This window comes from Mustela lutreola, chromosome 7 (assembly GCF_030435805.1).
Source record: "Mustela lutreola isolate mMusLut2 chromosome 7, mMusLut2.pri, whole genome shotgun sequence".
Taxonomy (NCBI): Eukaryota; Metazoa; Chordata; class Mammalia; order Carnivora; family Mustelidae; genus Mustela; species Mustela lutreola.
The window spans coordinates 151,382,841-151,409,110 of NC_081296.1; the positions used below are offsets into that span (position 1 = coordinate 151,382,841).

Genomic DNA, 26,270 nt, shown 5'->3' on the forward strand with positions numbered 1-26,270 from the left:
CTTCTTAGGGACCTTTTCTTTTTTTTTTTTTTTTAAGATTTTATTTATTTATTTGACAGAGAGAGAGAGATCACAAGCAGGCAGAGAGAGAGGAGGAAGCAGACTCCCCGCTGAGCAGAGAGCCTGATGTGGGACTCGATCCCAGGACTCTGAGATCATGACCTGAGCCGAAGGCAGAGGCTTAACCCACTGAGCCACCCAGGCGCCCATAGGGACCTTTTCTGATTCACTGTTCCCCTCCTCACTTTACCCTACCCAGCTCCTTCTTTCCTGTCCCTTTCTTGTCCCCATTTATTTATTTTAAAAAATGTTTTTTTAAAATTTAAATTCAGTTAATTAATGTATGTTGTACTATTAGTTTCAGAGATAGAGATCAGTGATTCATCAGTCTTGTGTAATGTCCAGTACTCCTTTTATCACGGCCCTCCTAAATCTCCATCGCCCAGTCACCCATGCCTCCACCCTCTGCCCCTCCAGCAACCCTCAGTTTATTTCCTGTGACTAGAAGTTTTTATGGTTAGTCTCCTCTCTGATTTTGACTTATTTTTTCCCTCTTTCCTGTGCTCCTCTGTTTTGTTTCTTAAATTCCACATATGAGTGGAATCACACAGTAATTGTCTTTCTTTGATTGACTTATTTAATTTAGCATAATACCCTTTGGTTCCATCCACATTATTGCAAATGGCAAGATACTGGTTTTCGGTGATTGCATAATATTCCGTTGTGTGTGTGTGTATCCCACGTTCATCTTTTCTGTTCATCTGCCGATGGACATCTGGGCTCTTTCCATAGTTTGGCTATTGTGGACATTGCTGCTGTAGACAGTCGGGAGTATGTGCCCCTTCAGATCACTACAATTGTGTCTTTGGGGTAAATACCCACTAGTGCAATTGCTGGGTCGTAGGGTAGCTCTATTTTCAACTCTTTGAGGAATCTCCATGCTGTTTTCCAGAGTGGCTGCACCAGCTTGCATTCCCACCAACAATGTAGGAGGGTTCCCCTTTCTCCACATCCTCGCCAGCATCTGTCATTTCCTGACTTGTTGATTTTAGCCACTCTGACTGGTGTGAGGTGGCATCTCAGTGTGGTTTTGATTTGTATTTCCCTGATGCCGAGTGATGTTGAGCATTTTTTCCATGTGTCTTTTGGCCATCTGGATGTCTTCTTTGCAGAAATGTCTGTTCAGGGATACCTGGGTGGCTCAGTCGGTTAAGCCACTGCCTATGGCTCAGGTCATGATCCCAGGATCCTGGGATCGAGTCCCGCATCAGGCTCCTTGCTCAGCGGGTAGCGTGCTTCTCACTCTGCCTGCTTTTGCCTGTGCTCTCTCTGATGCGCTCTCTCTCTCTGACAAATAAAATCCTAAAAAAAAAAATTCGTGTCTTCTGCCCATTTCTTGATTGGATTATGTGTTCTTTTGGTGTTGAGTTTGATAAGTTCTTTATAGATTTTGGATGCTAGCCCTTTATCTGATAATGTCATTTGCAAATTCTTCTCCCATTCTGTTGCTTGTCTTTCGGTTTTGTTAACTTTCCTTTGCTGTGCAAAAGATTTTGATCTTGATGAAGTCCCAGTAGTTCATTTTTGCCTTTGTTTCCCTTGCCTTTGGAGACGTGTCTAGGAAGAAGTTGCTGTAGCCAAGGTTGAGGGGGTTGCTGCCTGTGTTCTCCTCTTGAATATTGATGGTTTCCTGTCTCACACTGAGGTCTTTCATCCATTTTGAGTATATTTTTGCGTGTGGTGTAAGGGAACAGTCTAGTTTCATTCTTCTGCATGCGGCTGTCCAGTTTTCCCAACACCATTTGTTGAAGAGACTGTTTTCTGTTGGACATTCTTTCCTGCTTTGTTGAAGATCAGTTGACCATAGAGTTGAGAGTCTATTTCTGGGGTCTCTGTTGTGTGTCCTTGTTGGTCGCTGTGTCTGTTTTTGTGCCAGTACCATACTGTCTTGATGATTATAATTAGAAAAGCTTCCACTTTCTTCCCAGATGACAAGATGGAAAAACTCACCTCAAAAAAAGAGAACAAGAGGCAGTACAGGGGCGCCTGGGTGGCTCAGTGGCTTAAGCCACTGCCTTCGGCTCGGGTCATGATCCCAGGGTCCTGGGATTGAGCCCTGCATCGGGCTCTCCACTCAGCGGTGAGCCTGCTTCCTCCTCTCTCTCTGCCTGCCTCTCTGCCTGCTTGTGATCTCTTTCTGTCAAATAAATAAATAAATAAAATCTTAAAAAAAAAATAGAGGCAGTACAGACTGCCAGGGACCTAGTCAGTATGGATATAGGTAAGATGTCAGATCTAGAGTTCAGAATAACGATTACAAAGATACTAGCTGGGTGTGAAAAAAGCATAGAAGACACTAGAGAATCACTTTCTGGAGAAGTAAAAGAACCAAAACCTAATCAAGTTGAAATCAGTCTACTAATGAGATGCAGTAAAAAATGGAGGCTCTAACTGCTAGGATAAATGAGGCAGAAGAGAGAATTAGTGATATAGAAGGCAAAATGATGGGACTAAAGAAGCTGAGAAAAAGAGATAAACAATTACTGGATCATGAGGGGAGAATTTGAGAGATAAGTGATACCATAAAGTGAAAAAATATTAGAATAATTTGGATCCCACAAGAAGAGGAAAGAGAGGGGCAGAAGGTACATTGGAGCAAATTATAGTGGCGAACTTCCCTAATCTGGGGAAGGAAACAGGCATCCAAGTCCAGGAGGCACAAGAGAACCCCCCCCCTCAAAATCAATGAAGATGGGTCAATACCTTGATGTATGATCATGAAACTTGTAAATCTCAGAGGCAAAGAGAAAATCCCCAAAGTAGCTTGGGACAGGAGGCCTGTAACCTACAATGGTAGAAATATAGATTGGCACCTATCCACAGAGACCTGGCAGGCCAGAAAGGACTGGCAGGATATATTCAGGGAGCTAAATGAGAAAAATGTGCAGCCGAGAATACTTGATCCACCCAAGCTCTCATTCAAATTAAGAGAGATAATAAAGCTTCCAGGACAAACTAAAAGAATTTGTGATCAGTAAAGCAGCCATCCGAGAAATTTTAAAAGTGACCCTTTAAGCAAAGAGAAAGTCCAAAAGTAACAGACCAGAAAGGAACAGAGACAATATACAGTAACAGTCAACTTAGAGGTAATACAGTGGCACTAAATTCATGTATTTCAGTAGTTAACTGAGTGTGAGTGGGCTAAATGCCCCAATCAAAAGACATTTTTATCTATCAGAATGGATAACAAAGCAAGACCCATCCATACGCTGTCTGCAGGAGCCTCATTTTAGACCCAGAGACCCTCCAGATTTAAAGTGAGGAGGTGGAAAACCATTTACCATGCTCATGGACATCAGAAGAAAGCTGGAGTGGCAATCCTTGTATCAAAGACTGTAATCAGAGATAAAGAAGGACGCTATGTCATAATTAAAGGGTCTGTCCAACAGATCTAACAGTATGCCACTAACATGGGAGCAGCCAACTATATAAACCAATTAATAACAAAATTAAAGAAACACATTGATAATAATACAATAGTCGGGGACTTTAACACCCCCCTCACTGAAACAGATTGATCATCTAAGCAGATGATCAATAAGGAAACAAGGGCTTTGAATGGCACACTGGACCCGATGGGCATCACCGTTCATTTGGAGCATTTCATCCTAAAGCAGCAGAATACACACTCTTCTCTAGCGCACACGGAATGTTCTCCAAAATTGGTAACATCCTGCTTCACAAATCAGGTCTCAACTGGTACCAAAAGATTGGGATCATTCCATGCATGTTTTTAGATGACAGTGCTTTGAAACTGGAGCTCAGTCACAAGGGGAAATTTGGAAAGAACTCCTACATGGAGGCTAAAGAGTGAGTGGGTCAGCCAGGAAATTGAAGAATTGAAAAAGCTCATGGAAATGAGAACACAGTGTTTCAAAACCTTTGGGATGCAGCAAAGACAGTTGTAAGAGGGAAGTATATAGCAATACAAGCCTTTCTCAAGAAGCAAGAAAGATCTCAAATACGCAACCTAACCCTCCACCTAAAGGAGCTGGGGCTAGAACAGCAAATAAAGACTAAACACAGCAGGAGAAGAGAATTAAGATCAGAGCAGAAACCACTGAAATAGAAACCAAAAGAACAGAACAGAGCAATGGAACTAGGAATTGGTTCTTTGAAAGAATAAGATCGATAAACTCTTGGCCACACTTACAAAAAGAAAAGAGAAAGGGCGCCTGGGTGGCTCCGTTGGTTAATTGACTGCCTTTGGCTCAGGTCATGATCCCAGAGTCCTGGGACCGAGACCTACACTGGGCTCCCAGCTCCACTGGGAATCTTTTTCTCCCTCTGACTGTCCCCCATCTCATGCTTTCTGTCTCTCAAATAAATAAAATCTTAAAAAGATGTAGAAAAGAGAAAGGACCCAAATAAATTCATGAATGAAAGAGGAGAGATCACAACTTAACGCCAAAGAAATACTAACAATTATAAGAACATATGAGCAATTGTACACCAGCAAATCTGACAATCTGGAAGAAATGGCTGCATTCCTAGAGACATATAAACTACCACAACTGAACCAGGAAGAAATGGAAAACCTGAACAGACCCATAACCTGCAGGAAGGTTGAAGCAGTCGTCAAAAATCTCCCCAAAACAGCATCCCTGGGCCAGATGCCTTCCCAGGGGAATTCTTTCAAACATTTAAAGAATAATTAATACCTATTCTTCTGAAGCTGTTTCAAAAAACAGAAATGGAAGGGAAATGAGGCCAGCAGTACCTTGATCCCCAAACCAGAGACCCCACCAGAAAGGAGAATTAACAGACCAATATCCTTGATGAATGTGGATGCAAAAATTTTCACCAAGATACTAGCCAATGGGATCCAAGAATACATTAGAAGGATGATTCACCACGACCAAGTGGGATTTATTCCTGGGCTGCAGGGGTGGTTCAATACCCACATGCATTAATAAAGGACAAGAACCTTATGATCCTCTCAGTAGGAAGTGCAGAAAAAGCACTTGACAAAAGTACAGCATCCTTTCTTGATTATAACTCTTCACAGTGTAGGGATAGAGGGAACATACCTCAATATCATAAAAGTCATGTTTGAAAAGCCCACAGTGAATACCATTCTCAGTGGGGAAAAATTGAGCTCTTCCCTAAGGTCGGGAACACGACAGGGATGCCTGCTCTCACCATTGTTTGTTCGAATAGTACTGGAGGTCCCAGCTGCAGAAATCAGAACAAAAAGAAATAGAAGGTGTCTGAATTGGCAAAGAAGTCAAACTGTCACTCTTTGCAGATGACATGATACTCTGTGGAAAACCCAAAAGACTCTACCCTAGTATTTGTAACTCCTACAGGAATTGAGCAAAGTGGCAAGATAGAAAATCAGTGCTGGATAGGTCGGCCCTGACCTACCTACTTGTATTTCCTTTGTTGCCTGTGGGAAGCCAGCTTGGAGAAGGCGTGGCTGTTTGGCACCTTAGCGTGGAGTTTAAGCAACGTTCTTTGGGCTTCTAGAACTCTGCGAATACTTCTGAACCGACGGCACATCTTTTCTGGGTTTGTGTGTAGGAAAACCGTTGCAGATGGATCTGAATGCTACATTGGAATTTATGAAAATTGTACTTTTTTTCTTTTTCTGTTTTGTACAATTTTGTTACAGTTCTTGTTTGGATAAAGTAGAAAATAATTTCAGGTAAAGGTTGGACAAGAACGGATTTATTAGGCACGCTTCTTCACAATTACTGATTAAATAAAACTTTGTCATACTTACATTACTAGGATTGTAATAATAATGAAAAGTGGTTTATTGCCATTTGACTTAATTTACTCTAAAAATTGGGGAAGAAAGTTTGCAGTTGTGGTTAAAGAGACTTCTGATGTGTCCTCCACTCAGTCAGGTACAACACCTTGAACATAGCACTTGATAAGTACAAGGATTAAATTAAGAAGCCTTCTCACGCTCGGTGCAGGAAACCCAGTGCGGCTATGGATTGATTCTGTGCAAACGCTGCCATGTCGGCCGTTGTAGAGACTCCTCTGTAGCGCGGCCTTGGCCCCACGAAGCCCACGGCTCAGGCCGGCGGGGCCCGCTCCTCCGGGGGTTTGCAGCTGCGGCTGAGCCCAGCATTGTGCGGAGGTGCCCGGAGGGTGGTTTTCATTTAGGCAGGCTCAGTTGTGGTCTGTTTTGATGCGCGGTCTGGAAAGAACCGAGATGCCCCTCGGCAGGGGAGCGGGTAAAGAAGATTGTGGTGTATTTACGCAGCGGATGGCTGCTCAGCCGCCGGGAGGAGGACTCCTGACCGTTTCCGCCAACGTGGGTGGATCTAGAGGGTGTTACGCCGAGCGAAATAAGTCAGTCAGAGAAAGACAGTTACATGGTTTCTCTGACATGCAGAATTTAGGAAAACCGGATCATGGGGAAGAGAGGGGAAATAAGATGAGATCACAGAGGGAGACGTACCATAAGAGATTCCTTTTTATTTTTTTAAAAATACTGTATTTATTTGACAGAGATCACAAGCAGGCAGAGAGGCAGGGAGAGATAGAGGGGGAAGCAGGCTCCCTACTGAGCAGGGAGCCCGATGCGGGACTCAATCCCAGGACCCTGAGATCATGACCTGAGCCGAAGGCAGAGGCTTAACCCACTGAGCCACCCATTACCCTCATAAGAGACTCTTAATCAGAGGAAACAAACTAAGGGTTGCTGGGGGGGGGAGGTGGGTCGGGGGGAGAGGGTGACAGGGTGATGGCTATCAAGGAGGGCACGTGATGTCGTGAGCACTGGGTGTTCTAGAAGACCGATGAATCACTAAATTCTACCTCTGAAACTGGTAACAGTGTATGTTAGTTAAACCTAAATTAAAACAAAACATAAATAAAAGTAGCCCAGTGATCCTCTAACCCTTGGCAGCTAGATGGCGTGGTTATATTCTGACCGTAAGTTGGCAGAGGTAGGTAGGCGGTTACCTGTGCCTGGTCCTTAGGATTGGGATGGTGTTGACAGCTCAGGGCTTCTTGACAGGGGTCGTGCGCTGGTGCCGGGATCAGAAACTGGCTCCGTCACGCTTAGAGCAGCTTGCTCCGTCCGCAGACCGGCCTCCCGACAGACATTTCAGTTGTGCGTTTGGCCCTGACTGCATCCTTGCTCCAGTGCCAAGGTCAGGGACATCCTTGCGGGCACTGAGGCTGTGGGAGCCTTGAGGAGAGCTCGACGCCAGCAGGTGCTCACATCTTGGCTGTAGGATGTTCTTTTCCCTGGGGTATTCGTTCCCGTGTTACTGCTAGACTAAAGAGAGTCGCCCTTGCAGTCCCCAGGTCCTCTTGCAGTCCTGCTCTGGTGTCTCAGCCTTTCCCTTCTCTGTGTTTAGCTTCCTCCTTGTGTCCTGGAGGAGCCGGTGATCACGAAGGACATCTACGAAGTCGCTATCTCCCTGATCCAGATGTTCGACGACTTGGACATGAAAGAGAGAGGGTAAGACCCGCTGGACGTGGCGTGTGCTCGAAGTGCAGGATCTTTAAAAATGCAGTGACTCGTGTAGGTGGCTGCTAGGGCTGTTCCAGCGGCGAGAGGGGGCGTAGATAAGTCTTCCAGTGGCTGCTGCATGTGTTTTAGAATCAGGTTAGTACGTTGTGCTTATTTTTACTGGAAATTTCCACTTAAAGTAGTTAAAACCAAGTACAGTTTAATGACTGACAGTTTTAAAAGTCAGAAAGCACAGCCTGAAGAGAGAGTGGTTTCCAGACGTGCGGAGTCCTGTGACTCCTAGTCTGAGGCAAAGTGGACGGGACCAGGCTGGGAGCAGCCGTGGAGAGCCTTTCTCTGCCGGGGTTCGTGTTTGTTGGGAACACAGGCCCCCGACGGTGGCCTCCTAGTCGTCCGTTCTCCCGCTCTGGCGCAGAGCTGGGCCTTTCGAACCTGGAACACATTTTCCCTTAGGAACAGCGGCAGGTCGTCGGGTGGGTAGAGCCTGCGATTGAAACATGAAAACATGAACTGTTTGACGAACCTTTCTGCGCTCGTTTTACTACAGTTCATGAACAGAATCCATCTGTCGGAACAGCAGACATGGAGGACGTAGAGTCCCCTCGTCACGACAGCCAGGGAGTGACTGTGGGGTAGCTGCGGGTCCTTCGGCCTGACGCCCCGCCACCCTGATGGTTAGCTGCCAGGTGTAAACCCCTGCGGGGTAGAGTTCCTCAGGTCTTACCGCTGAGTCGGCCGGAAGCCAGGCTCCGACCCTCCAGCGTGCGCGCGGCGGGGGGGTATTTCTGCTGCGTTTCTGCGCTCTCGCCGGTTGTTCTTTCTCGGTCATCTCTGTGTTGACATTTACTCACTGTCTGTCAGTGTGTTTACTCGCCGCTCGGTCCTGCTTTTCAGACTCGATCATTTTCATTCTTCCTAAAGCACATCCTTCAAAAACTTTTTAAAGAGTCTCTTGGTAGATGTTTTTATTTTGCTGAAAATGTCTTTATTTCACTTTTTCTCTTGACATAGTTTTGTCTGGTTGTAGAATGTAGGTGGTTCCTTATTTCTGCTTTTTCTTTTTTTCCCACTTAAGCAGCTTCAGTGAGATGTAATTTACAGGAGATGCAGCATTTTTATTTTTCCTTCTGCGTTTTGATGACGTCTCTGTACAGTCTGGCCTCTCTCACTGCAGCGAGAAGTCAGCTTTATGGTCTGATCCCTCCTGTTAGGCATCTCTGCCATCTGGCTCCAGCTGACTTTCAGCCACCCCGTTAGTCCTGGGGGACCGCCGGCGCGACTAAGGTGAGCAGGTGGGGCTTACTCATCATTGATCTTGCCTGAGATTCGGCAGGCTCGAGGAGTGCGGACCTCGGTGTCTCTGATGCTGCCTGGCCAGCTCTCGTCCAGCAGTGTGGGCGGTCCCGATGTCCTGCCGCACGGCTGGTGGCCTCCCGTGGTCATTCGTTCTTACTCCCCGGGGTTGTTCTGTGAAGAGGAATTCCCCTTTCATTACCACCTCCTCGTGCTCTCTTTTATGTCGCAGGGGACTTGTGGATTTTTTTTTTTTGCTTTTGAGTAGACTATTTTTTAGAGTAGTTGTAGGTTCCAGCAATACTGGGGAGAAAATCGCACAGAGTTCCCATGTATGTGCCCTCCCCCTGCCCCACGCTGTCCGCATCTCGCACTACGGCCACACCTCTCTGCTACCGGACACGCCGTTGTCGCCCGCAGGCCGTGGTTTACTTGGGGGCTCGCTCACTGCTAGCGTTGCACATCTCATGGGTTTTGACAAGCGCAGGATGATGCCTGGCCAGCACTGTCGTATGCAGAACGGCTCCCTGCCCTCGGACTGCCTGCATGCTGCCTGTCCGTCCCACCCGCCCCTGTAACCCATGACCACCTTTTTTTTTCCCTGTTTGTGACAGCCTTCTTAACATCGCCGTGGTTCTGCCTGCTCCGGGATGTCCTGCAGCTGGAGCTCATGCATGTGCGGTCTTTTCAGGTTGCCTTTGTTCCCTTGGCGGCACAGGCGTGTCCTCCGCGTCGTCTTACGGCTCGATGGCTCCTTTCTGGTTAGCGCCCAACAGCCTGCCTTCATCGGGGTGGACACGGTTTATTTCTCCGTTCACCTACCAAAGGACATCTTGGTTGTTTCCAAGTTTGGGCAATTTGAGTAAAGCTGTTGTAAATGTCTGTGTGCAGACTGTGTGGGGATGTATGTTTTCAACCCCTCTGGGTAAGCACCAGGGAGCACAATTGTTGGATCGTGCGATGCGAGTTGTCTGGTGTGTACGAAATCACCCAAGTGGGGCGCCGGGGTGGCTCAGTGGGTGAAGCGTCTGCCTTCAGCTCAGGTCATGATCCCGGGGTTCTACGACGGAGCCCAAGTGGGACCCCCTGCTCGGCGGGAAGCTTGCTTCTCCCTCTCCTTTTGCCCCTCCCCCTGCTTGTGCATGCTCTCTTGCCATCTCTCAAATAAATGAAATCTAAAAAAAACCCCCAAAACAAACCTTGACTGTCTTCCAGAGCGGCTGTCCCGTTTCACCTCCCCACAGCGAAGGCACGAGACGCCCCGTTGCTGCGCATCCTCCCCGGCATCTGGTTTTGCCCGAGCTCCGGATTTTGGCTGCTCCCTATTTTCTGGGCTTGCGGCTGTTGCTTTCTGTCCGTGCTGCTGTGAATGACGACCTTCGGCGTTCTATTGTCCCCTTCTGGTCTTGCTTAATGCTCGGGGCTCAGATTTACTTTGTCATGTTTTAAGATCACAGCCCCTGCTTTTTATTTTTGCCTCTAAAACCTTTGCAATCTCTTTATTTTCATTCTTTAAAAAAAATTTATTTGTGTATGTATTACTTATTTGAGAGCACTCAGGCAGGGGAAAGGAGCAGAGGGAGAGAGACTCTGAAGCATATCCTCCCTGAGTGCAGAGCCCGACGCGGGCTCGGGCTCGAGACTGCAGGATCACGACCCGGATCCAAGCGCAGAGCCGGACGCTCAGCTGACGGAGCCGCCCAGGCGCCCGCACCATAGTCCGTGCTCGAATGTTTGCATCGCCTTAGAACGAAACCATGACCCTTTGCTCTCTTTCCTCATCCTTCCCCTTCCCCGCCCCCCCAGCTCATCACTAGAACTCCCTGTCTCTGTAGGTTTCCCTGTTCTTGACCTTCGTATGAGTGAGTCTGGTCCTGCGTGGCCGACTTCTTTACCGAGTGTAAGTTTTCAAGGTTCATCCATGTTGTAGCTCACGTCAGTGTTTTACTCCTTTTTATGGACGTGTAATACTCCGTGGTGGGGTCTGTACCCCACAGTTTGTTCAGCTGCGTGTGTGCGGATGGCGAGTTAGGTTGGCTTTCTCCTTTGGCTCTTATGAATGATGCTGCTGAGAAAGCTCATGCGCAGGGACCTGTGTGGACGTGCGGGCTCATTCTTCTTGCGTGTCTGCACCCACGAGTGGAGTTGCTGGGTCATACGGTCACTGTGTGCGCATTTGAGGAAGTGCCAGACTGGCTTCCGGAGCATCCGTATCGTTTTCCCGCCAGCACCTTGGGAGGGGCCTGGTTTCTCCATGTCCTCAGCTCTCCCGGTGGATTTCTGACCTTTGCTTGAAGCCTTCCTAGTGGGTGTGCGGTGGTGTCGCATCGTGGTTTTGATTTACATTTCCCTAATGACTGATGATGTTGCACATCCTTTTTACGAGCTTATTGGCCATGTGTATATCCTCTTTAAAGATATACTTATTTATAGAGACATAAGTCTTTTGTCCATCTTTTATTGGATTATCCTTTTATTATTCAATTATAAGAGATCTTTATATATGCCAGAACAAGCCCTTTACCAGATTCATGATTTGCAAATATTTTCTCACACTCTGTAGATTGTGTTTTTATTTCCTTGCTGATGTCTTTTGAAGCACAAAACATTTTTAATTTTGGTAAAGTCTGATTTGTCTACGTTTTCTTTTGTTGCTCATACTTCTGGTGACATAGCTAAAGATCCATTGCCGAGTTCAGGCTTAGGAAGATTTATCCTGTGTTTTCTCCTGAGAGCTTTATAGTTTTGGATCTTTTGTTTGGGTCTGAGGTTGTTGAGTTAATTTTCACGTGTGTGTGAGGTGAGAGTCCAGCTTCGTTCTCTAGCATGTGTCCTGTCCGTGTGTCCCAGCACTGCTGGTGACAAGACTCCTCTTTTCCTGTTGCACGGCACTGGCCCCCTCGTTGGAAATGAGTTGCCCATAAATGTATGGGCTGATTTCTAGACTCTAAATTCTATTTTGTTGATCTGTATATCTGTCCTTGGGCTAATACTGCACTATCTTGATTACCAGTGCTTTGAAGTAATTTTGAAATTAGGAGTATGGGTCTTCCTAACTTTTTCTTATTGAGGATTGTTGTCTCTGTACTGAGTCTCTTCTATTTCCGTGTGAATTTTAGAATCAGCGTGTCCGTTTCTCCAGAGAAGGCAGAACTGTGAGGGAGACTGTGTAGAGTCTGTAGGTCAGTTTGGGGAGAGTATTACCATCTTAACTATTACCATGTTAAGTCTTCCAGTATGGGATGTTTTTCTGTTTCTTTAGATTTTTGAAAATAATTTTTTAAAAAAGATTTTATTTGAGAGTGAGAGAGTTTGTGTGTGTGTGTGTGAGAGAGAGAGAGATAGAGAGAGAGAGAAATCATGAGTGGAGGCAGGACGGATAGAGGGGGAAGCAGGCTCCCCGCTGAGCAGAGAGCCCGATGTGGGACTCGATCCCAGGACCCTGAGATCATGACCCGAGCCGAAGGCAGCGGCTTAACCCACTGAGCCACCCAGGTGCCCCTCTTTATGGGGAGTCTTGAACGAAATCTCTCTTCCTTGGTTGTGAATCTCTTCAGATTGTTCCTTCCTTGGGTCAGTTTTAGTAGTTTGTGTCCATTTCATGTCAGCCGTGTACGTGGTGGGTGTACAGCTGTCCATAGTGTTCCTGTATGTAATCTTTCTCATTTCTGTAAAGTCAGTAGGAATGCCCTCTCTCATTTCTGATTCTGTCTGGTATTTTGAATCTTCTCTTTTTCTCTTGGTCAAACTAGGTAAAGATTTGTCCATTTCATTTTTTTTTTTTTTCAGAGACCCACGTTTGGCTCTTGTTGATTTTTCTCTGTTGTTTTACTTCTCTATTTTATTAGTTTTCACTCTAGTCTTTATCATTACTTTTTTTTTTTTTTTAAAGATTTTATTTACTTATTTGACAGATCACAAGCAGGCAGAGAGGCAGGCAGAGAGAGAGGGGGAAGCAGGCTCCCTGTTGAGCAGAGAGCCCGATGCGGGGCTGGATCCCAGGACTCTAAGATCATGACCCGAGCTGAAGGCAGAGGCTTAACCCACTGAGCCACCCAGGCGCCCCAGTCTTTATCATCCCTTGGAGGAGCCAAGCAACAACAGTCAGGCCGTGCCTGGGAACGATACCTGTGGAGGAAGAGAAGACATGTGCGGGTGGGCTGCGGACTGCGACGCAGCGGCTCTGGCCCCCATCTCTTCCTGCCGGCCGTCTGCCCGCTCAACCCAAGGCACCTGATGTGCTTGCCCATCCCTGCTCTGTCTCTCTGGCTAGAATGTGAGCTCCAAAGAGCAGGGACCTTATCTGTCTTGTTACCGCCTTACCTTACCTGCTTGCAGGAGGAGAGCTCAGGGTGCAGAGAACGGAAGTTCTGATTTCACACAAAGCAAGTATTTTGATGGGAGCAGGAAGGTGAGATGGTGGTTTGAGTTTAAGTTTTACTTGTAGTTGATTTTAAAGTTTTGTATTTTGAGAATCTGGATTACAGTAGCTAAATTTCAAGGGAACTGTGGCAAATAATGAGTCTTTATGGGAGAAAGCTGGGAGTTGAGGGCCTTAGGGACCCTAGTGATTGTGGGGCCGTGTCCTGGGGCCTCTGTGGTTTCTTATATGCGAAAAGGAACGTTACAGCAACCATCTGTAAGAGATTTTCGTGATCAGAGCCTGGGCCTGCTGGGGCTCGGGCCAGCCGTGGCTGTGCTCCCGGGACTAACGTGTTTGTGCCTTCCTGTTTGCAACAGGAGCAAGACCTGGTCGGGGGCCCAGTTTGTGTTGGAGCGGAGCAGCGTGCTGGTGTTCCTGCCAGGTGAGCGCCACACCTGCGGCCTGGGGGTGCCGTGTCCCGGATGGAGGCTGCGCGCGCCCAGCCCGTACTGTGAAACGTGGTACTCGCCGTGTGAGTTTAGTGGTTCCTGGACCCCGAGAACTCGAACAGCTGCGACTTGCGGTTGGAGCTCTCACTTCATGTTGCTAAAGCGCTTGGTCACGAAGAGTTTGGGTTTTTGAAGGTAGTCTTTCCCCCTTCACAATTTTCAGTGTAGTGATTGGCTTTCTTAAACTGACTGTTCCATGTATAAGTGCGAGGTGCAGCGGCCATCGGTGTACGTCCGAAGCTGTCTGAGCGAGAGCACGGTCACTGGGACACCACAGGAGTCCTCGGGAGGGTCCTTCTGTCCTGTTCTTGGTATTTGAGAAAATGCCCTCAGATATCCGAAAAGATTAATTTATGTTAAATTGTCAATTTTTCAAAATGACGTTTTAAAAAAATTTTTTTATAAAGATTTTATTTATTTAAGAGGGAGAGAGAGAGAGCATGAGTGGGGAGAAGTTGTGTGGGCGAGGCAGAACCCCCATGGAGCTGCAGTCCTGACATGGGACTTGATCCCGGGACTCTGGGATCATGACCTGTGCCGAAGGCTATTGCTTAACTGAATGAGCCACCCATGTGCCCCAAAATGATGTTTTTGATTTTTCTTAATCAAGTGGTATCGTTTGGTGAAACATGACAATAATTCACTTTTTTTTTGCTGCCAAAGGTAATAGAGAGCATGCGAGTATTTGTGCTGGTAGATTCGGAGAACAAAAACCTGAATAAAAATAATTAACTCTTAATTTTGCGGTATAGCATTTGAGCTTACAGCTTGGGTCCTGTCTTGCTTAGTTGATCTGGATTAGTTTTGTCCCCAGGAAGCAGCCACTGGCTGACCGTGGGCTGGAGTTGTATTCACCCCAGTAAGCGTTTGTTGCAGCCTGCTGCGCGCATTAACAGCGGTCAGGGGAGGCCGATCAGAGCAGAGCCACGGAGGTTTGAGCCCAAGGATACCTCAGAGTGAGGTGAATCCCTTGTACGTGCTACATATTGTCTGCAGAAAATGTAAAATGTTAACAAATGATCTTTCACAGTTCACTTGGCTGTCCTGTGTTTATGTGAATGCAGGTTTGGAATATGTTTATTTCATTATGATCTTTCTGGAATGGTACTTGTTCTGTAGGGCTGCTGTGACAAAGGGCTACAAACTGTACATCTTCAAACTACAAAATTATTCTCTTACTGTTCTGGAGACGAGGAGTCCAAAATCAGGCTGTTGGCAGGGCCCTGCTCCCTCTGGGGCTCTGGGTACTGCCCTCCCTTGCCTCTGCCGGCTCCTGGTGGCCAGCCGCCCTCCCTTCCCGGCATCCCGCCTGTCCCGCCTCCCTTGTTAGCGTGGTGCGCATGCGACGCGCCTGTCTCTCGCTCCCTCTGACGGGAACACTAGTCATTCTGGAGTGAGTGCCTGTCTTCTGCGGTATGATCTCACCTTAGCTCATTATGTCTGCAGTGAGACTGTTTGGAAATAAAACCATGTTCTCAGGTACTGGGGCTGGGACTTGAACGTCTCTGGGTGGGGGGGGACACAGTTCAATCCATTCTAGAGTTGATAATTCAGGATGACGGAAAAGCACGTGGAAGTTTTACGTTATCAATAGACATTTCTTTCTTTCTTTTTTTTTTTTTTTAAAGATTTTATTCATTTATTTGACAGAGACAAAGCGAGAGAGGGAACACAAGCAGGGGGAGTGGGAGAGGGAGAAGCAGGCCTCCCAATGCGCAGGGAGCGCGACGCAGGGCTCGATCCCAGGACCCTGGGATCATGACCTGAGCCAAAGGCAGATGCTTAACTGAGCCACCCACGTGCCCCGGTTTATAGATGTTACTTAAACATAATGAAAATAACTTAGCATATCTCTGGGACCAAGACTTTAAAAAACTATTTTTTTTGGTTGTAAAATGTTGCATGTTTATCGTAGGAAATTTGGAAAAGTCAGTGGGGAATAAAAAAGACATGTAAAATTGTTCAGGTGGCCGGACTTGCAGGCAGGCTCTGCTGTGGAAAGTGAAACACTGGAAGAATGTGGGGTTTTCCCAGTGTTTTTGAGTTACTAGTGGTCAGTGTCATTGTACAGTTTATTTATAATTGTGACGTCACTGGGCAAAGAGTATAAAAAAGCCAAATAAGATGAATTGGTTGGGCCTTTTTTGCAAAAGATGTCATATTAATTTAAAGGTTTTTTCTGTTGTTGGCGTTTTTGTTTTTCGGTGTTTTGTAATAAATACATGCTCCTCCAGTTTCCTTTCTTCCCTAGGCCTGGGTGAGATCAACTACATGCACGAGCTTCTCACAAACATGGTTCACAAAAGGTGGGTTCGCATGATGCAGCTTTGTTTTTCCGATACGCTATCGCATCGCTTCTGCCTTGAAGAATTCTGGTTGTCTCCGCGACGTCCGTCATTTTGGTGTGTTCTCACGTGCATCTACTCTTCATGGACATTTTACCTCGTTAATCTGTCCCCAGGTTACAGGTCTACCCACTCCACTCAAGCGTGACTCTAGAAGAACAGAATAATGTGTTTTTAAGCCCAGTTCCTGGGTACAGAAAGGTAGGAACCGGGAGGCAAGTTGCAAGCACTTCAGGTACATTTTCCTTAGAGCCTGTGCCAGCGGCGAGCGCTCACGTTCGCACTGACTTGTACCCTGTGTCCTGTCGCTGGTGGTTGCCCGCTCAGCAGCTAAGTGCCTGATGAGCCAGGTATGTTGTTTAATTTTGTCTTCATTTTGTGAGTCGGTTGCTGACATTGTTAAGTTTCCTCAACTTTTGGGCATTGTTGCTGGTGGATTTTGATGCCTTTTACTTGCTGCTCTTTCTCAAGCTGTGGGACTGCTCTGGCAACTTTGGTTAGGACCCACATTCTCAGTCCTGGATAAAGAAGATTTCTTTACTCTCTAGTTACGTGTGCACCATGGCAGTGTCTTAGCCCAGCCCTCCTAGAGTTGCCCGAGATGGTCAGGAACGTCGCGTGCACCGTTCAGCCCCCTTGTGTCCAGTACAGGAGTCCTGACTCTGGGTAGCCGGGACCTGGCCTGGCGTCCCGGTGTGGTCACAGGCCCAGCCCTGCGTCTGTGTGTCAGCTTGGTTGTGCTTTTGGCCTCGGGGCAGTCCCAGCACCCCTGCAGTCCCATGTCTCAGGTATGGGGCAGCTGTCTTTGCCTGGCTTCTTGCCTGTTGTTCTAAAGCACTGCTGTGGTGCTGGGCTTTGTGCGTGCGGGATCACATCGGGGAGAGGGGTGGCGTGTGTGGACGTGGACAGAGAGCTGGACAGAGCCAGGGCCCCGTCATCTGTTGTCATGGGACTGTGAGCAGATCGCCTCTCTGAGACTTTAATTGGTGAATGCCGGAGCGTTCAGATGCTGAATGGGAGGAGGGTGTGTCCGGACTGACACCCCCGTAGTGGTGCAGTGCCCGCGTGCGAGCCGTACGAGGAGGTGGATCTGTTTGTTGATCACGGTTTGAGCCAGCAGCAGTTCTAAGCACTTTGCCCTTGATAAGTCCTGTGATGGTCACAACAACCTTGTTGGGGCAGGCGGCGGCAGCGTCGTTCCGTGCTCAGGGTGTCTGGGAACCGCGAGGTAAGCACCTGGCCCAGCGGCGCAGCCCGGTGTAGGGCAGAGCTGGGGCCGCCCTGCTCCAAGTCCCTCCGCCCTTCTCCTGACCCCTTGAGCCGTGTAGCTTGTTGAAAATAGAAGAACTATTAATTTAAAAACTGGAGTCCAGTGTTTACATTAAAAAGCTTTTGGATAATTTTTGAGCTTTTTTTTTTCTTTGACTAATGTTTCCCGTAGACAGTAGGAATGTCAGATGCTTTGTTTTTGATGTTTGATAGATTATCCTGTCCACCAACATCGCAGAGAGCTCCGTCACAGTTCCGGATGTCAAATACGGTAAGGCGCCCCACGTCTGGCGCAGAGGGTCGCTGTAGTGTTTGTGGCGCATCTGCCCCTCGGGTTCGTCGTCCTCCTGCCCGTCTCTTCCCCTCTTCGGAAGAGAGACTTGAGAAAAGGAGGCTCGTACAGTTTCTCTGTGCTTAGACCTCACCACGTCTCCTCCTTGCGGGCATTTTGAGGCTCTTAATGGGCAGGAGGGCCTGGGGCTGCCCCAGGTGGGGCTCTGTGGCTGGAGGGCGGGTGTGGGCAGGAGCTTGGCTGATCTCGGTCACTCAGGTTAGCTTCGTGGGTTACCGTGTCCGCTCGGAGGGAAACCACTCCTGATGCGGTATTCTCCGTCTGGGTCCTCGATGACTTCTTTTTCTAAGTTCCTTAATTCCTAGTTGGAAGGCTGACGGGTGCCAGGCGCCGTCTCCAGGCTGGAGGGGCAGGGCTGGATAAGCCGCAGCCCTGTCTCATGGTGGCCCTCTCTCATGGGAGAGACGGCCGGTTCCCAGGCTGACAGGTGTCACTGCAGGGACAGCTGGCCGGACAGTACATCAGACAGAGGGTTCCAGCTGTTGGGAAAAATGATGTTGGAGACAGCGTGGTATGGGAACACCTGGCTAAGGAAGTTGTATTTGAACAAGACTTGAGTTGAATGAGGAATGAGCCATGGAAAGACGTGGTTTGGGCTTAGGGAGCGGGTTTGAAGAGAAGCAGGACGTTTGTAGAAGACGGTGTGCCTGGACAGATAAACACGTGAACTTGGGGGAGTGACTGTGTCTTGTCCCTGTGCCAGGGATGATTCTAGGTGCTGGAGAAATAGTAAACAGGCAAAGAGTCTTTGTTCTCAGATAGCTTCAGGGGTGGGTAATTGAAAGACAAAACAGACGTGTAGGACGTGAGCTGATGGTGTATGGGGGTGCAGGGAGCAGCAGGGAAAGGCGACTGAAGTTGTGGATGGAGTGGCCGGGGAAGGGGTGGAGGTTTGAGGGAGAGTGTTCGTAGGAGGAACAGAGTGTGCAAAGTCCGCCAGCAAGTGCAGGAAGCAGGGAGGCCGGGAGAGCCGCACCAGGTGAGCCGGAAGGACGCGGTTGGGGAAGAGGTCAGGGAGATAAAGCGATGGGCTACCAGGTTGTGCGAGGCCTTCTAGGGCATGTGAGTGAGTTCTGAGCGTAGGCACGACATCGTCTCCAGTTCATCAAGGGACAGACTACACTGGGGCAGAGGGGTGGGGGGGCGTTGCGTGAGGAGGGTAGGACTGGTGAGGGCAGGAAGCGGTGGTGTTTTGCAGTGCGATGGTGGGAGGTGTGCCGGGGGGGTCTGCTGGGCTGCCGGAGACACAGATGTAAGGTGGGGACAGCTCTTGCATGTCCAGAGCAGTGGGCCGTGTGGCCTAGAGGCCAGCGGGCCATGGAGGCCGTGCTCCCCAGCGAGTGCCCATGGGGAAGGCGTTGCTGGCGTCTCAGGGTGGGCAGGAATGAGCCGCTGCGGGGGGGTGGGGGGCGGCCAGCGAAGTCCTGGAAACCAGATCAGAAGGTTGTGAGGAAGACAGGAGGGACAAGCATGTCGTGCTGATGATGGGTCGAGTCTGAAGAAGACGGGAAATTGGCTCTGGATTTAGCAACATGCGTGTCATTGGTGACCTTGGTCAGAGCAGTTCTGCTGGAGGTCCCAGAGGGCGGGAGGAGAGGGCATCGGAGGCCACGAGGGCAGCACTCGCGAGGCGTTCTGCTGCCGAGGGGAGCAGGGAGACCAGCGGGAGTTGGACGGCAGCTGGAGACCGTCAGGGCCCGGAGGCTGTGGCCGGGGGGCCTTGGAGGGGCTTCCATCAGTTGGGTGTCACAGATGAGGACACTGAAGCCCGAGAAGCTGAGCAGCTGCCCCTTTGGCCCAGATTTGAGCCCGCGCACCCTGGCGCTGCCGTCCTGGGTCCCTCTGGCCACGCTCTAGTGGGTGCCATCTACACGGGCTCTTGCATGGCGCGCTGGGTCCACGGGGCTCTCGTCCTTTCTGTCTGAAGGCTCCCAGTCCCTAGAGGAAAACGTGAGCCTGGGTGGTGGGAGTGGCCCACGCATTTCCAGAGGCTTCCGTAGACGCGCGTTTCGTGTTGCTTTCTCACTGTGCATTGTGATGATGTCGCGCTCTCTGTCAGCCTGGTGTTTACATTCCTTTTTTTAAATGACAGTTATAGATTTTTGTTTGACTAGAACTCTGGTTTGCGACGAAGATACGAATTATCAGAGTCTGCGGTTGAGTTGGGCCTCCAAAACCAGCTGCGACCAGAGGAAAGGTAAGGTGTTCGCGCTCAAACGAATGGGGGCACATTCCCGCGTCTTTGAACGTGTTTGGTATTTGTTCTTTTCACTCTTACGCTGACACTTTCTTGAAACTGGTTCTAACTTTTAAGGACAGTAACAGCGCGTCAGACTCCTCCTCTAAACCCGCGGCTCTCTGTTCGTCCTTGGAATGAGGTGCCAGGGCTTGTACGAGCGGAGAAGCATCTGCTCATCCCAGCACTACTGGTTTTTGGAGCGAATGCAAAAGTGTTTGGGGAAGACTTATGGAGACTGAGTTAGTTTTTATAATTTTTAATGAACTTCTGGGAATCCTTCCTTTGACTTCTCTCCAAGTTTCGATCCTTCTCGGGATGTTTTTCCTAAAACAGTTCCGCAGCGTGCTCGGCGTCTGCTGTGGCGTGTGCGTGCTGCTTCCCTGGGGGCCGAGGGTGCGGACACATCTGTCGGTCTGGGGCGGGAGGGCTTTAGCCACAGTGGACGTGCAGCTGTGATGCACTTGGACAGGCTGCTACTGTCACCTGGGGGGGCGGGCCCCAGGGGACAGAGTTCTTGGCAGGGACTGAGCAGTGGCTTGTGTTTTGTTGGAGAACTTCCCGGGAGGGTGGGTGGTGGGCCAGCCCCAAATATCTGTGGGGCAGTGACGCTTCTGCGTCACAGACGGAGGAGAGGGACAGTTACTGAGTGCTTACCAGGCGCCAGGCACGGTTCGGAGTGTTTGATGTGACCCCGTTCGGCCCTCGTCCCGCTGTGACGTAGTCCGGGCTGACATCCTCGTGTTCAGTGGCACAGCTGAGACCCAGAGGAGCAGCCGTCTGGGCTGCCCTAGCCCGCGGACAGCGGGGGGCTACGGCTGCGTCGGGAACCTGCGCCCCTGCTGCCACCCCTGGGAAGGCGCGCCCAGAGGGGGCGAGACCGAGTGATCGGGCAGCCCCTTCCTCTGGGCAGGAGCAGCTTCTGCTGGGGCACCGTGGGAAAGCCGCAAGTGGAGGTACACCCCTCCCCACCCAGAACTGCCCCCCCGGACGAAAACCCGTGCGCAGAAGACATGACTAGAAATAAACACGTGGAGATGTGGAAGGGATTGTCGTTGGGGAAGTCTGGAGGTTATAGGATTTTTGGCTTTGGTCTGCTTTTCTGTGTGTTCGAAATTTCTATAATAAAAATTCTTTGTCCTCCGAGAAGCTGCAGGCTGAGTTCACAGAGCCTTCCAGTGCTCGGCCGTGGCGTGTGCACGGGGCGCCCAGCCCGGAGCCCCTCGTCTCGGCGTGCCAGGGGCTCCCCCACTTTGATGCTCTGAGCCTTCCAGCTGCATGCGACCCATTTGAATGACATTTTGTAATTACTCTGTGAGGTTTGGGGTGAGGTTCGTGTCTCTGGTTTCAGCACCACAGAATTTCCCCACGCGGTGGCTCCTGCACCTGGTGAGGTTCCGGGGGCACGCTTGTGGCGGCCCGTCCTGTGGGACCCCGACGTGCGCGTCTCCCCATCGGCAGCACCGCTCAAAGTGGGACTCGCCTAAAAGTGACAGGTTCCTCCCGCTCTATTTTTTCCTTTCAAGACCATTGGGGTTGTTCTACTTTGTCCTCTGTATGGATCTTAGAGTGCACTTGTCTAGGTCTCCAGGAGCACCGTCCTGTGAGCTTGCCGGCAGCTGTGTTACACCCGTGGGTCGGGTTGTTCAGAAAGGGGGGGCGGGTTTGTTCTGTTGGGTCTTCCCGCCGCGAGCACAGTGCGTGCATCTCCGTGTATGGAGGTCGTCTTCATTGTCTTTACTGATCGATGCCTTGTTTCCAGCATAGAGATCCCAAGTGTTTAATTTTACCTAGATGATTGTAAATGGCATTGCCTTTTACAAAAAGATTTCATTTATTTATCTGAGAGAGAGCAGGAGTGGGGGTGGGGGCAGAGGGAGAGGGAGAAGCCGAGGCCCCACTGGGCAGGGAGCGTGAGGGGCCGTGGACTTGGGGCTGCATCGGTAGATGCTGGACTGACTGAGCCCCCAGGTGCCCAGCATTGCATTGTTAATTTCGGTTTTTACATGTTCATTACTGAGGTGTAGAAATGTGATAGATTTTTGTGTGTCAGTCTTCTATTCTGTGACTTTGCCAAAGTCATTAATTGGTTCTAGGAGTTGTTTTGCTTTTGTTTTTGGTCATTACCTTGCAGTTTTCTTCTTAGAGGGTCCTGCCGTGTGCACCTAGGTGCAGGCTGGGGGCGGTGGCCGTGCTGAAGTCTGGGCTCTCCCCTCGAGCTCCCGGGCGGGGAGGGGACCTACCCCGATAGAGGGGGGCAGGAGTGCACACGCCCCCTCCATCTTTTCACACTCCACGTGGGGAGGGAAAGCGCCTTTCTGCGCTGCCCCATTTTTTCAAGCCGGAGATTTATTCGGGACACCCCTCCCCCTGACCCCGTTTTGTCTCCTTGGCAGATTTTAGTATGTTTTGGGATAAAGGAGTTTTTACTCCATAAGCGATACAACGGTAAGAGAAGGGTCATGGAATGGTGGCGTGTGAGGGCCAGGCCTGGCTCTGAGCTGTGTGGCTGGGATCCCTCATCTCGTGTGAAGCAGCTGTCGTGACGGTTGCCGTTGCTCCGGCGGAGAGCCCAGGGCACAGCCCAGCCCTGCCACTCGGGGGTGGGGGGCTGCACCCGCTCCCTCCAGCTTGGACTTACTATGACCTTTGCATTGGAAGGAAGCGTCTTGTATTTGAGATGTTATGATTTCCATTGCATATCGGAACCAATGCTGGTTTAAAGATACGCGTTGGATCTTACGCTGTAGAGTTGACATCCGCACTCAGTCTTCCCGTAGGAGGCCTTGTGACGCCGATTTATTCCAAAGTGCTACCTGACCTGGTCTGCTAGGAGATAACAGAGGTTTTCTTTAATATTTAGTCGTTATTCTTACATATTTAGGCTAATGTTAAGTGATTCATGTCACATGGTGCGTGGATGCGTCCCCTTTGCAGGCCGCGCGGGGCGAGTATCCAAAGGGTACTGTTACCGGCTGATCCACAAGGATTTCTGGGACAGCTCCATCCCCGACCACGTCGTTCCGGAGATGCTGGTAATACTCTGGTCATTTGCAAAGTTTATTTTTTGTAGACAGAGCTTTACGGAATCGTCTAAGTAATATAACCTTAGGTGTTCTATAATTTTGACTCCAGAAAAGTCACGTGACCAAACCGGTCTCTAATCTCGGTGCTGGCTGGCCACGCCCTTAGCCCCCGGGGCACTATGCTAGGCCTTCCCACTGCAGGTTCCGTTTCTCATGGGAGGGGTGGCTCCTCCTGGGCTCCACAGCCCCGTACAGCCCACGGGCGTGGGGTCAGGGTGGCTGCTGGCTGCCTTTCCTCGGACGCGTCTCTCCTCTCTCCGTCCTCCTCTGCTTCGTCTTTCTCTGCCTTTTCTCTCCCCACTTCTTCCCGTTTCTCTTCGCCCCGCCCCGCCTCTCTCCGCTCTACTCTCCCCGTCTCTCCCTCCCTCCCCCTCCCCCATCGGTCTGTCTCCCTCTCTCCCTCCCTCCCTTCCCACTCAGGGCTCTCCCGCCCTGTCTGTCGGCTCCTCCTGTCTCTCTCCCGCCCTTCTTCTCTCGTCCCCTCTCTCTCCATCTTCGGTGTTTCTTGACGTTTCTCTCCCCCTCTCTTCTGCTGCTGGGTCTGAGGTCATGAGGGCAGGTTAATTACTTTGTTACTTTATTATTTCTCAATTTTGCTCTTTTCAGCGTTGTCCCTTAGGAAGCACAATATTGAAAGTGAAATTGTTGGACATGGGGGAACCAAGAGCTCTGCTGGCAACTGCCCTTTCTCCGCCGAGTCTGAGTGACATCGAGCGAACCATCCTTCTGCTAAAGGAGGTACGTCTGTCTGATGTACGTCGGTGTTGGGAAAAGCTAAGATTTTGTCGGATAAATTTTAGAAGTTTTGTGATGTGGAGATCTTTAAAGTATTTTGGTTGTCGTAAACGGTAGGCCTTTGCTGGGAAAAGCACGTGTTGTGATGCCGCTTGGTGGTTACAGACTCCACACGTGCTGTCTGCTCCAGGTTTGTTAGCTGTCCTGCGAGGTTCGAGGCTCCCAGCCTTCCGCGGCGTCCCCCCTCCCCGCGGGCTGTGCGCAGGGTTCCCTCGAGTGCCACGGGGAGAGACCCGTGCGCTGCTGCTGAGGGGCGCTCTGGAATCCACCTCCCTGCGCGGCGGAGTCATTGCCGCCAGACGCGCGATGAGGGTCTGAGCAGCCCGTCGGCTTCTGCGCTCGCTCGCTGCAGTTCCGTCTCCTTCCCTTGCTGGAGACTGCGTTGCCTCCCCGGCGTTGGTCTCGAAGTTGGGCTGCTCTGGCGTTTGCCTTTATTTTGATTCCTGTGTGGGTTTCTGTGAAATACTTCGTCACGTTAAGGAAGTTGCTCCCCACTGTGGCATCGTGAGCGACCACGGTGCGGAGTTAGGCGTTTGGTCCCGTATGGTGGCGCCGAGTGCTACAGTGTGGGTAGGGTCACCCCTTAGAGGGAGGGCCACCCCTCTAAGAAACAATGAGCTGTGTTCTCACTTCCTGAGAGCAAATTGAAAGAACTGTTTGGTAGCATTAAGTTTTCCTAAGTCAATTTAGATATCTTTTAGAATCTTAATCACCAGAATTTGGTCTTCATTTCCTGTTTAGACTCCCTGCCTTAAGGGAAAAAGGAGCAAGAAATCATCAGTGCTTGCTAACGGGGCTAATTTATTTCATTAAGGTTGGGGCGCTGGCCGTGAGTGGGCAGAGAGAAGGCGAGAACCCCCATGACGGGGAACTGACCTTCTTGGGAAGAGTTCTAGCCCAGCTTCCCGTTAATCAGCAGCTCGGTAAACTCATAGTCCTTGGACACGTATTTGGATGTCTGGACGAATGTCTTATTATAGGTAAGTGTGAGCCCACGGGACTTTGCTGGAAGGGGGTGGAGCACTCCAACGACCTCCCCGCGTCTTTGTTTTTCTGTTGCTAGCGGCAGCTCTTTCTTTGAAGAATTTTTTTGCAATGCCGTTTAGGCAGCATCTTGATGGATACAGGTACGTAAAATTCATATTTTTTAAAGTCAGTTTGTTCTAATGGTATCGCATGATGCTGTTTTTTATCCGCTTGTAGGAACAAGGTGAATTTCTCTGGCAATAGTAAGAGCGACTGTATTGCACTCGTTGAAGCGTTTAAAGTAAGTAATCTCGGTGTGAGCGCGGAAACACCTGCCTCGGGTTGTTAGTCCATTTTCCTGCCTTCGTCCTGTCTCTGCTGAAACACTGTGAGGCTTGTTGCCGGCCGACATGAAAGACCATGTCGGAAGAAGTGGATGGGGGTGAGGGTCCAGTTTTATGAAATTGATTGGAAAAAATTAAATTTGTAAGTTTTCTGTGGTCAAAATGTGTTGAAATGAGACTTTAACAATTTTTAATCAGCTAATGATGCATTGTTTTTGCAATGGGTCCGTCCGTTTGTTTTCAGACTTGGCGGACTTGCAGGCAGAGCGGAGAGCTGCGGCACCCGAAGGTTGGTTGGCTCTTTCCTTCACTGCGGCCGGTGGTACGCGACCTGGGGAGACCGTCCAGGGGTGCTTTTCTTGGCCTGAACACTGTAGGGGACACAGGAGAGCGCCAAGCCTGTCCTCAGAAGGGCAAGACTGTAGCAGTGAGCAGGCCGTCCAAGGGCAAAGAGCCTGCTTTGCTGGCAGTGGACCCTCGCAGAGGCGGCTCTTGGGGCCTGCGGCCGAGGCTGGCTATGTGGCTGGCCTTCTGCCTCCGAGTCCCCGTGGTCTTCCGTAGGGTCAGGAGCCCCCTCAGCTGCCCGTGCTTTGTGCCTGTGGGTGTGGCCCTCGGGGCATCCGTTCCCAGCTGAGAAGCCTTTGCTTTTGGTGCTGTCAGCTCAGTTTTAGAGAATTCAACATGCAGGCCTCCCTTTTTTTGGGTCAGGTTTTGCTCTCCTTCTAAACTGATTAGTTCCAAAAGACTGTCGATGGGTTTTTGTGTTTAGATTTGCCAAGTCTAGAGGTACCGTTAGAACAGCTACTTATGTTAAGGTTAAAGCTTCCTTTTAAAAAGTCAGCCATGGTTTTTCTCTGGTTGGTGTCCATGTTCTTTTTGACTTACAATTCTGATGACGTAGATGTGTTATGGTAGCCACATTTCTCTATAATTTGTTCATTAACGTTGTGTTGTGCCTTTATTTAAAGGATGAACTTGACTGGGGGCGGTTAAATTACATTCAGATCAAGAGAATCCGAGAGGTGAGTCGTGTGTTCTGTGGGTGTTTGTGCAGGGCCTGGGCTGGGCGGCGTGGTGGGGAGCTCTCCGCCTCCTGTGGGTCTGTGTCCGCAGCACGGCACATGTTCTTGCTGCAGTTTTCATGGTATGCAATTCATGAATATGCATTATTTGCTTTTTATGCAAATGTATGTATTTTTTAAAAATTTTAAAAA

At 49.7% G+C, this 26,270-nt stretch overlaps 1 protein-coding gene across 1 annotated transcript in view; it reads left to right on the plus strand.

The window, feature by feature from the left end:
* TDRD9 (tudor domain containing 9) overlaps positions 1-26,270 on the plus strand; it is an 83,396-nt gene that overhangs the window by 19,304 nt on the left and 37,822 nt on the right. The window contains exons 7-19 of the mRNA XM_059183284.1: positions 7,383-7,486; positions 13,532-13,596; positions 15,915-15,969; positions 16,125-16,209; positions 17,491-17,548; positions 19,722-19,826; positions 22,803-22,900; positions 23,558-23,689; positions 24,561-24,726; positions 24,810-24,873; positions 24,950-25,013; positions 25,301-25,345; positions 26,025-26,078. Of these exons, the coding sequence (XP_059039267.1) occupies positions 7,383-7,486; positions 13,532-13,596; positions 15,915-15,969; positions 16,125-16,209; positions 17,491-17,548; positions 19,722-19,826; positions 22,803-22,900; positions 23,558-23,689; positions 24,561-24,726; positions 24,810-24,873; positions 24,950-25,013; positions 25,301-25,345; positions 26,025-26,078 (1,095 nt within the window). The remainder of the gene's footprint in view (positions 1-7,382; positions 7,487-13,531; positions 13,597-15,914; positions 15,970-16,124; positions 16,210-17,490; positions 17,549-19,721; positions 19,827-22,802; positions 22,901-23,557; positions 23,690-24,560; positions 24,727-24,809; positions 24,874-24,949; positions 25,014-25,300; positions 25,346-26,024; positions 26,079-26,270) is intronic.